Genomic DNA, 10,733 nt, shown 5'->3' with positions numbered 1-10,733 from the left:
CATCTTGTTGTACGGAACCTGCAGCTGCGCTTCAAGGGGCCACCCTCTTGCAGCGCAAAACCTGCTTGTAACTACGCGAAAGCCGCCATCGTGTTGTACGGACTCCCAGAAGGCTTTCGGACCCGCCCTACGGAAGCCCATTCAGTTCACTACAGCCCATGCTCTGCTGGCTACGGGGACCCGGACACGCGCGATTGCTCCGCGGCAAGGGCTGCGCGCGAGTGGAGGGGGATAGGGCGGTGATGGGAGCAGCGCGGGCTCTTTCTCTCTCCGGAAGCAGCTCACCCCGCGGGGCGGGGCAGGGTAGGGGCTGAGAGCCCAGAACCGGCTGGAGCTGCTGGGGGCGGGGGGGCTGTATCGTTAGCGTCCCCGGGCCGTGCAAGCTGGTGTAAGGGGTCCGCAGGCCCCGCGTGTGCGGAGCCGCAGGCAGGGCCAAGCTGTGTCTGCTCCTGGCGTCTGTCCCCCCAGCCCCCGCGCGCCGCCCTGTGCATCGCTGTGCACCCTGCTCCGGCTGCATCGATGGGGGGGTCAGGGCGCTTTGCAAACCGCGGCCCCCCGGCCAGGGCGGGGCGAGGCACGGCTGTGAGGGGCCGCTCCCCAGGCAGGGGGCTGCGTGGCTGTCAGGGCGGACCTGCTCGGGGAAGGGATCAGGGCCTGTCAGGGGCAGAGCTGGCCTGGAGGTTATGAGCGCTTGTCTCAGGCCCTGGCGGAAGTGAGTCCAATAAAAGAGATTCCCTCATCCGCCTTGTCTCTCAAATCCCCAGCAGGTAAACAAGGACTGCGGCATTTACAGCAGCGCAGCTGTATGGCTACAGCCAGGCCACTGTAAGGTCTCCCCTGTAGCTAGCCACTCTGTGCTCTCCTGCCGGCATAATTAAACCATCCCCAGGGAGCAGCCTTAGCTCTGTCCGCAGGAGAGAGCGTCTCCTGCCGACATAGCGCTGTCCTCACCAAGACTTGTTGGTGAAACTTATGTCGGTTTTTGCACACTCCTGCCTGATAAGTTTGACGGACAAAAAGTACTAATACAGACAAAGCCTAAGGCCTTGTCTACACTAAAGGGAAAAGTCGATCTAAGCTACGCAATATGAGTTACACGAATAGCATAACTCAAATTAACATAGCTTAGAGCTACTTACCACCAGGTGCATGCTACACAACCTCAATGGAAGACACTCTCCTGTGACCTCCCCTTACTGTTCTCAATCAAGTGGAGTATAGAAGTAGATGCAGCAAAGAGTCCTGTGGCACCTTATAGACTAACAGACGTATTGGAGCATGAGCTTCCGTGGGTGAATACCCACTTTGTCGGATGCATCTGCTTTTACAGATCCAGACTAACATGGCTACCCCTCTGATACTAGAAGTAGATGGGAGAGCAATCAGCAATTTAGTGGAGCTTCATTAGACCCACTAAATTGACCGCCGATGCATCAATCGCCTCCGTTAAGTGTAGACAAGCCCTCAGTATCATCCACAGCTCCCCTCCCCTATTCGACTGAATGCATTGCATTGGCCGGCTTCATAGGTACTGTATGTATCTGGATACACATGATGTTAAGGTTGTGTCCCAGGAAATAAAAAAGCCTGCAAATCTTATGTAGACTTAGGCATTTGTATAGGTTTATGTGCATGAGTAGGCCTGTGGACTTCAGTGGGAATGTGCATAAAACTATGCTGTGCTGAAATCATTGCAGAATTGGGGCCAAGGAAGCATACTGTCTAATGCAGGCCCTTTGTTTTCCCACTCTTTGAGTATTTTAGGGATATTTACATGTAAGTATACAGGTGAAATATACACATAATACTTTGACAAGTATAATAGTTTAGGTAGGGAATGAGTATATAAAGGATAGACCACACTTGGTGCCATTTCTACGTAAGATATATCCAAAGAAATACGTATATATGAGTACTTGGTGTATCATCACAGTACACTGATAAAACTTCAGGTACACGGATATTTGATTCAGAATTGTTATGCAAATTTATTCAGTGTATGAATTAGTGGCATTTCTATAGTACTGTATAGTTTTGTAGTGAGTTTGATTGAATTATTCCATACATACCTGTGTAACATCAGAATATGGCTTAATTAATGGAAACTGATAACCCTCTTGTTTAAAAGCAGCAAAGAATCCTGTGGCACCTTATAGACTAACAGACGTTTTGGAGCATGAGCTTTCGTGGGTGAATACCACCTCAGGGCTTCTTCAGATGAATGTAGCGGGAACATCCAGGCTGCAGGGTAGAGGTTTATTAATAGCAAGAAGCTAGAGAATAAATAGAGAGTTAGTTTCAATCAAGCCAGTGGCGGAGGAAGAAGCGCCTTGTTCTTATGCACAGTATGAGGACTGGTGAAACCAAGGGAGGAGAACTGGTTCTGTAGTTGGCAAGCCATTCACAGTCTTTTTAAATCCTGAGCTGATGGTGTCACAATTTGGAGATGAACTGAAGCTCAGGCAGTTCTCTTTGAAGTCTGGTCCTGAAGTTTTTTTGCTGCAGAGATGGCCACTTTAAGGTCTGCTATAGTGGGCCAGGGAGGTTGAAGTGTTCTCCTACAGGTTTTTTATATTTGCCATTCTTTGATATCTAATTTGTGTCCATTTATCCTCCGTAGAGACAGTCCAGTTGGCCAATATACATAGCAGAGGGGCATTGCTGGCATATGATGGCTTATGTTACGTTGGTGGACGTGCAGGATAAATGAATGGTGATGGTGTGGCTGATCTGGTTAGGTCCTGTGATGGTGTCGCTGGTGTAGATATGCGGGCAGAGTTGGCAATCAGGTTTGTTGCATGGATTGGTTCCTGAGCTAGAGTTACTATGTGCGGTGTGCAAGTTACTGGTGAAATATGTTTCAGGTTAGCAGGTTGTCTGTGGGGACGAATGGACTGCCAACCCAAGGCCTGTGAAAGTGTGGGATCATTGTCCAGGATGGGTTGTAGATCCCTGATGATGTGTTGGAGGGTTTTAGCTGGGGACTGTATGTGATGGCCATGGGAAGTCCTGTTTGGTTCCTTTCTTGGGTTTGTCTTGCAGTAGGAGGCTTCTGGGTACAACGTCTGGCTCTGCTGATCGTGCCTATTTCCTCGTGCGGTATTGTAGTTTGCAGAGTGGGAGATTTTGTAGGTGTGGTTCTGTCTGAGGGAGAGCAGATGCGATTTGTACCTCAGTGCTTTGGGTGTAGACAATGGATCATCGTGTGATGTGCCCGGATGGAAGCTGGAGGCATGAAGGTAGGCATAGTGTTCAGTTAGGTTTTGTTATGGGTGGTGTTAATGTGACCATCGCTTATTGCACTGTGGTGCTAAGAAGTGGACCTCCCGTGTAGATTGGTCCAGGCTGAGGTTGATGGTGGGGTGGAAAGCTGTTGAAATCGGGTGGAATTTTTCCAGAGTCTACTTCCCGTGGGTCCAGAGGAGAAGATGTCATCAGTGTAGCATAGGTGAGAAGGGGCATGAGTGGACGAGAGCTGAGGAAGTGTGTGTCCAGGTCGACCATAAAATATTGGCATATTGTGGGGCCATGTGGGTGCCCAAGCAAGTGCCACTGATCTGGAGATATATATTGTCATCAAATTTGAAATAGTTGTGTGTGAGTATAAAGGCACAGAGCTCAGCAGCCAGTTGTGCTGTGGCATCATCAGGGATACTGTTCCTGACAGCTTGTTCCTCTTGTTTAATTGGCTACTAGTATTGAGTATATTAGTAATTGTCATATTCACAATGTGGTCTTTTTGTCATTTATTTATATTTGACTTTAGAAGAATAAAGGGGTGGGATCTAGTCCTGCATTACTTAGCAGATGATGCAGTCAGTTTCCTAAAATTAAAGCACAAACATATAACTTAAATTGCTAAATATGTGAAAATTACTTTTAATTATGCAGTTTCGTCATGTTTTTTTTTTTTTTTTTTTTCACTCTGCAGGTCAATTTGCTCAAATAAAGTAGTGCCAAAGGAAAAAGGATGAGCATAGAAAATGTGACCAAGGAAACAGTCCTTATTACAGGAGGAGGTGGTTACTTTGGTTTCCGGTTAGTGTATAAAATATTAACTTTATTTTACATTGAATATAGTAGCAAACACTTTACCATGCAGATCTTTTTAGTGAAGCGAGTCTGTAAATATGGTATCATAGGGCTCTGTGTTTCTTGTCTCTTAATGATTCCAGTGCATCAAATACAATGCTAAAGATCATGGGTCTGAGCCTCACTTGCTCTCATATTGAAAGGCTACCTCTAGTTCACCAGCTGTAAAATGAGTACCTGATTTATCATGTTTGGGCGGAGGTGAGGTCAGCATAACTACGTCTCCAGGGGTGTGGATTTTTCACGCACCCGGAGAGACATAGCTATGCCAATGTAAGTACTCAATGTAGACCAACCCTCAGACATCTCTGACCAACAAGAATTCAGCACTGAAATAGTTTACAAGTTTCTTCTACTCACGGATGAAATGTTTCATGTATCATTACACTATATATAGTAGTAACATATGGTCTCGGTCATGTTTTAGTTTAGGTTGTGCCCTATACAAAAAGGGAGTTGACGTGATTCTCTTTGATGTCCTGAAGCCGGTCCAAGCTGTGCCAGAGGGAGTGAAGTTCATACAGGGGGATGTCTGCTGTCTCTCTGAAGTAGAAAAAGCTCTGAGAGATGTAATCTGTGTATTCCATATTGCTTCCTATGGAATGTCTGGCAGGGAGCAGCTGAACCGAAAACTTATAGAAGACGTTAATGTGAGAGGAACAGAAAATATCATCCAGGCTTGCAGGAAAGCAGGAGTGCCAAGTCTGGTTTATACAAGTACATACAATGTAGTCTTTGGGGGCCAAGTTATAGAAAATGGGGATGAATCTCTGCCTTATCTACCACTTCACCTTCATCCTGATCACTACTCCCGGACCAAGTCTTTAGCTGAGATGAAGGTGCTGCAGGCAAATGACACAGAGCTTGGAGAAGGGAAAGGTGTGTTAAGGACCTGTGCTCTCCGACCAGCAGGCATCTATGGGCCCAGAGAGCAAAGGCATCTTCCAAGAATAGTTAGCTACGTTGAAAGGGGATTGTTTAAATTTGTATATGGAGACCCTCTGAGTTTAGTGGAATTTGTCCATGTAGATAACCTAGTTCAGGCTCATATCCTTGCTTCAGAGGCACTCAAAGCCACCAACCGGCACATAGCTGCTGGCCAAGCTTACTTCATTTCAGATGGCAGGCCAATAAACAACTTCGAATTTTTCCGACCTTTAGTTGAAGGCTTGGGTTACCAATTCCCAACCATTCGTCTTCCTCTCTCCTTTGTATATTTTTCTGCATTCCTAACTGAAATGGTCCATTTTCTTGTAGGCCGCCTTTATAATTTTCAGCCTCTTCTCACGCGCACTGAGGTTTACAAAACGGGCGTCACTCATTATTTCAGCATGGAAAAGGCCAGGAAAGAGATAGGGTACAAACCTGAGCAGTTTAGTCTGACTGAAGTAGTTGAGTGGTTTAAATCCCAGGGACATGGAAGAAAGCTCAGAATCTATACTGTAAAACATCTGATTAGGGATGGAGGGTTAATCTTGCTGTTGGCCGCAGTGGTGCTGTCATGGCTTCCAGCAGCAGTAACACACTCTGTTTGAAAGATGTTGAACATTGAGCTTGGGCTCTTTTTATAAGGTGATAAAATATGCAAAGTACTTGAAAATAAAATTAGATCCCACTGTGTTCTCTTTAAAAAGTGCATACATTATCAGTGATGAAAATAACTTTGCCACTTTCAAATGTTTTGGCATTCCAGAACAATATCATACCAAAATATTTTAGCATTGGTAGGAAATACGTTTGTTTTATGTCTACTGAAGGGACTATTCAGTTTAAATGGATTAACAGTAGATGTGTTTTTATGACAAAATTGTGTATATACTTATAATATAATCCACTGTACATTGAAGTGAAGCTGTACATTGAAATAATGGCATTGCAGGTTTCTATATGACCCTCAGTGCTTCCATATCAAATGAGGTTTTCTTTCTAACTGAGCCCCTTACATTCTTAACCTTCACGCTGAATGTTAAGCTTCTTTCCTTCTTGCTTATCATCACAAGAAATAAAGGTTCTGCAGGCCAAATTGGGCCCCCAGAGACATCTGCAATCCCATTGTATTACGGTTATGCCATTAGTGCTTTCAGCAACTTGCACAGGTATAACTGGTTGGATGGTGATGCATAAGAAGAAGAAAATCCAGCCCACATTTTGATTTGGAGCAAAGGACTGGAACAATCCATTTGTGTCAGCAGGGTAAACAGGTGTGATCGGTGAATATACTAGTAGAATGGAACTGCTGATTACAAGCGTGACATTTTTTGTGCACAGTCTCTTCTCAAAGTAGAACTGCACTTTCATTTAGCAGAGAGTCACACACAGGATGTGAAGTTCAATATGATTGCAAATGGCATTTTGTTTTCAGTTATAGCAGCATGCTGCAAAGTGTATAACCAAGAGTCGTAATTTGGCCTTTTTTACACTGAGAGGATTATGCCCACGATCCTTGCTGCTGAGCAGATTCCTGTACCCCTGTCCAAAGGAATTGTATTCTGAAAAGTTCACACATTGCCCACTCCTAGCCTTCAGTACACACAGACCTGACCAAAAATGAGCCAGGATCTAAGATAGAGCTAAAGCTTCCTCATGTTCAGGGGGTGGTAAATTCACTCTAATTCCAATTCACAGAGGGAAATTTTCCATTAGGATTAACATCAGAAAGGCTGAGATATGCCCAAGTGGTTAATCCCTGCACATTAGTCAATTTTGTCATACTAGATAAGATCTATTGTTTACCTTGTTTCAGTGTGACAAAGGCAGTCATCTACCCTAATAGCTCTTACTGTCATAGGAAGCGTGAATTAGGTAGCGTGACAGGATCATCAGCTACTCTGATTATTGGTGGATTGTCTGAAAACATGCTTGGGAATATAAACCATCAGTTAGCGTCAAGATCTTGCTTAAGAGTTTATACCACGAGTTACTTTTGGTCATCTCATAATGATCTGGCACACGTGTTAAACAGAAAGGGAGCATGTAGTAAATCCAATTTATCGAGGAAATTCATTAGTTCTCATCTTACAACTAGTCTTCAAGTTCTTCAGCTCTAATAGAAGGTTTGATGATTTGCAAACTAACATTGGTGCAGCCATCTCTTCAGTCAGAGGCCAAATTCATCTCTGGTATTGAATTAAGTGGAGTGACATTACAGAAGAATTTGATTCAGTGGGTGGATTTGCTATCAACCAAGCAGTATGCTTACACAGGGGGGAAAAAAATTAAAAACAGAACTAAAAGTTTTGGGGGTGCTTTTATGGGTTAAACATATTAGATGTGTAATGTCTTATTCTGGAACACACTTCTATACAATGGGCTAATCTGTAGCAATTACTATTAGAAAATGCTTTAAGAAGCTCACGGTTGTAGTTTTTTTTCCCAGCTATAAAAAATGCTTATTTAAAAATGAACCAGTTGGTTGAAGTGTTAAGTAGCTGAGGGCCTCAGTATCATTAAACAGTTAAACACCATTCAATCAGCTGCCTTCAGCTGACACGTGTTTTTGTATTCCATTGTTATTCAAGCTTCTAAATAAAAGCATTACAATCGTTTCCTTAACAGTATCAGCCCTAAAGGGACTTCAGGTTTTTATATGAGGAGCTATGAACATTTTATATTATAAACTTGGAATTCCACTCAAAGCAGCACTTTTGAGTAGACTATTTTTCAGTTTACTACACGGGGGAAATACATGTTTTCACATCCATAATTTTACAAACAACAATTTTGTTCCTGCCCTTTATGTTGACAAGTCAAATTCACACTTGGCTTTTTAATCTAAATTTTTCAATAGTCTCATTCTGAAGTTGGAGTTACCCTAGTTCTGATGTTTAAAAGAAATTCCCCAGCAATTTAAGTTCTGTCATCACCTGATAGTCCTATATAAGCTCTGCAGTCTAGACTCACTCTGACTCTGAGGGGAAGGTGAGTGGCTAGCATGAATACACAGGGGCAACTCTTCAACAACACTTATAGTCCATAACTTTTCTTCAAGAGCCAGTGCTCCACCTAGGGGATGGTGGCTGAAGAGTTCTTAGCTAAATACGGGCTGTAGCACTGCTCTTCCAAACTGGGCATCTAAGGAGCAGCATGTGATGAAAGTGTGCATCAAACTTGAAGTTGCTGCTTTGCTTATCTCCACTAAGGGGCACCTGCCTAAGCCAGGCCACTGAGGCCGTGATAGCTCCCATGGAATGGGTGTTTAAACCAGGGGTACTGGTTTCCTAGCTAAGATGGCAGCAGGGTTCTATACATCCTTCATGGGTCAGAGTACAAAGGAAAAGGACAGCACTTCCTCTTTTTCTTATGCCCCCCTTACAGAGCGATTCTCTCTCTTCCTACTTTTACCTTCACTGGCATCTGTAAGAACGTGCTGTGCCAAGACGGACATTGACAGCAGAGGTTAGGTCTGGAATTGGTGCAAGTGGTTACTGTGCCAAATGAAGAATAGGCACTGAGGAGAGTGCTTCCTGCATTGTCACTAAGGCTATTGTACTGCTTTGCTATTCATTGCCACTTTCAATTTAACCAGTGCCAGGCAATGCCAGATAAGGGATTCATTCTTAGTGGAAGATCAAGACGATTCCAGTCTTTGGCCCACGTTAGAAGGCAGCACTGAGGCCAGAGCAGTGAAATAAGTTGTGCCCTGTATTTGAGGATCTTGGCTCAGAGCCTCGGAGGCAGACAATGAAAATCTGTGTGTTTATAATGCCTCAACGACAACTTTGCTGGGAACCTCAGGGAGATGTGCCAATATCTTGAGTGGAAAGATTAACCAGTAACATTATTTTTAACGGGTGAAAAGGCCTGGATGGCTGTCTGGATAAAGATTGTGTATAGCACTGGACTGCTTGTAGCCATTACTTATAAGAGCAGGCCTGGATCACTTCAACTAGATTATTTGCAAGAGTAACACCTCTGGGATCAGGTCCAGACTCTTCCTCCAGGATGAGCAGAACAATGAGGAAGGTAGTCTTTTCATGCAGTGAAACAAAATGCACACAAACCAAAGCAAAAACCCCCCAAAGCTTATGATTTGCTCCAGGAGCCTATCCTCAGTGCCTGACCAGCCTATGGAGCTCAGCTGGATACAGGAGAACTGCACAGAAGCAAGGAGGAGGAATCATTCTCTGCTTGCCTACAGAGCTGGTCCACAGCCACTACTCCCTTCTGTTCCCTGCAGGTGGAAGGACATGTGGATCCACAGAATGGCAGATCCTTTAGCTCCAGACCCTTTTCCTGACACATCATGCACAGGCAGAACACACCCTCTTCCCAGCCCCCCAAAATAGCCTGCTCACCTACTCCCACAGCCAGTTAGTTGCATGTGAGTAATATAAGGCTAATGATGCTGACCTCCCTTTGTACAGCACTTTGAGATCTATGGATGAAACGCACTTACACGCTAGTCCATACTAGATCAGCATTTGGTATAGTCAGTAATTCTGTCTTCCAGATCTTCCTAGTAAATAGAGCAAAGGACTGGTGATAGAAAGGAGTGAGAGACCCTTTCACTTTTCAAAATCAAAATAGGAAACCTGTAACTTATTAAGAAAAATACTTTTAAACATCCCCAAAAAGCAGCTGCAGATGTTCCATTTCAAATGTTTTATGATGATCCTTCATCTAAGCCAGCGCCACATTTTTTATTTTCCTTGCGCACCTGGGTAGAGATAATTAAGGTATTTTAACTCGCATGCTGTGCAACAATGTTTCCAAAATGTAGTAAATTATTTGTGTTCCCGAATGTGAATTAATCGGAAGTACAGCTATACATTGAAAAAGTATCTATTGAAATTTTAGAAAAGATGCCATTAAAATTTCTAGTCCTCAAACAATGTCAACACTTGACGTGTGTCCCTCCTTTCCTTCTCAAAACATCTTTAGAGAGATGAAGCAGTGAGGCTGATATTTATAAATAAGAAACTAACACACTAGAGATTCATTGAGAATTTATGGCAGCTGTTTATAACCTATCACAAAAGTAACAGATACCAATGCATGCACACACACATACACACACACACACACACACACACACACACACACACACTTTTAATGCACATATATACTTATTTATTTTAAAAAAATAAATTAAATTTCAATTACCTCCACCCCAGTTCCCAGAGAACTGACTGGGTTTTTACACCCTCTGCTCCTAAAAAAAAAAAAGGCATTTTCCTTCAAAAATGTTCATTAATTTTCTAATTACTGAAAAAGTTCCCACATTTTCAACAATATACCAGATTGTTTAATCTAACAATATATAACATGATCCTCCAGGAACGTTGGTTCTAAGCATTGGTGGTTTACACACATGGCAGAAATCCTTATCTTTAGTAGCTCTGGGAGGTTTGATTCGATTCCAAGGACTAAGATCCCAGTCCAGAGAAGCACTTCCATTAAGTCAATGGAATAACTAATGCTTCAGTTAAGTGTGCGCTTGGGACCGAAGAATGTAGATTAGCATTAAACTAGTTGGAACTCCTCAAAACCAAACTAACAGCTTAGGTTGCACATAGGGCAAGTGTGCACTGAATCTGAAAGCAAGCTTCCCAGCCCAAGCCACAGTTGCTCTGAGCTCCAGCCCAAGCTGCAGCATCTACACAGCTATTTGTAGAGAGCTAGTGCGAGCCCCATCGACATGA

At 43.6% G+C, this 10,733-nt stretch overlaps 1 protein-coding gene across 4 annotated transcripts; it reads left to right on the top strand.

Moving 5' to 3' along the window:
• The first annotated feature begins 6 nt into the window (after positions 1 to 6).
• SDR42E1 (short chain dehydrogenase/reductase family 42E, member 1) lies at positions 7 to 9,929 on the top strand. Of its 4 annotated transcripts, none has more exons than XM_075073727.1 (3): positions 7 to 67; positions 3,932 to 4,038; positions 4,520 to 9,929. In XM_075073727.1, the coding sequence occupies exons 2-3, from the start codon at positions 3,971 to 3,973 to the stop codon at positions 5,625 to 5,627; spliced, it is 1,176 nt and encodes a 391-aa protein (XP_074929828.1). In that variant the 5' UTR covers positions 7 to 67; positions 3,932 to 3,970; the 3' UTR covers positions 5,628 to 9,929. The 4 variants fall into 4 exon arrangements, with proteins under 4 accessions (XP_074929828.1, XP_032622011.1, XP_032622012.1 ...); XM_032766120.2 differs by lacking the exon at positions 7 to 67 and adding an exon at positions 190 to 239; XM_032766121.2 differs by lacking the exon at positions 7 to 67 and adding an exon at positions 689 to 712.
• Positions 9,930 to 10,733: the final 804 nt, after the last annotated feature.

This window comes from Chelonoidis abingdonii, chromosome 19 (genome assembly GCF_003597395.2).
Source record: "Chelonoidis abingdonii isolate Lonesome George chromosome 19, CheloAbing_2.0, whole genome shotgun sequence".
NCBI lineage: Eukaryota > Metazoa > Chordata > Testudines > Testudinidae > Chelonoidis > Chelonoidis abingdonii.
This window is presented reverse-complemented; position numbering and strand designations above follow the sequence as displayed.

Bases quoted from the DNA above. Each gene is read 5' to 3' on its own strand.
- SDR42E1 (XM_075073727.1), top strand. From the start codon at position 3,971: ATGAGCATAGAAAATGTGACCAAGGAAACAGTCCTTATTACAGGAGGA. The intron at 4,039-4,519 runs GTTAGTGTATAA...GTCATGTTTTAG, and splicing joins GGTGGTTACTTTGGTTTCCG to TTTAGGTTGTGCCCTATACA.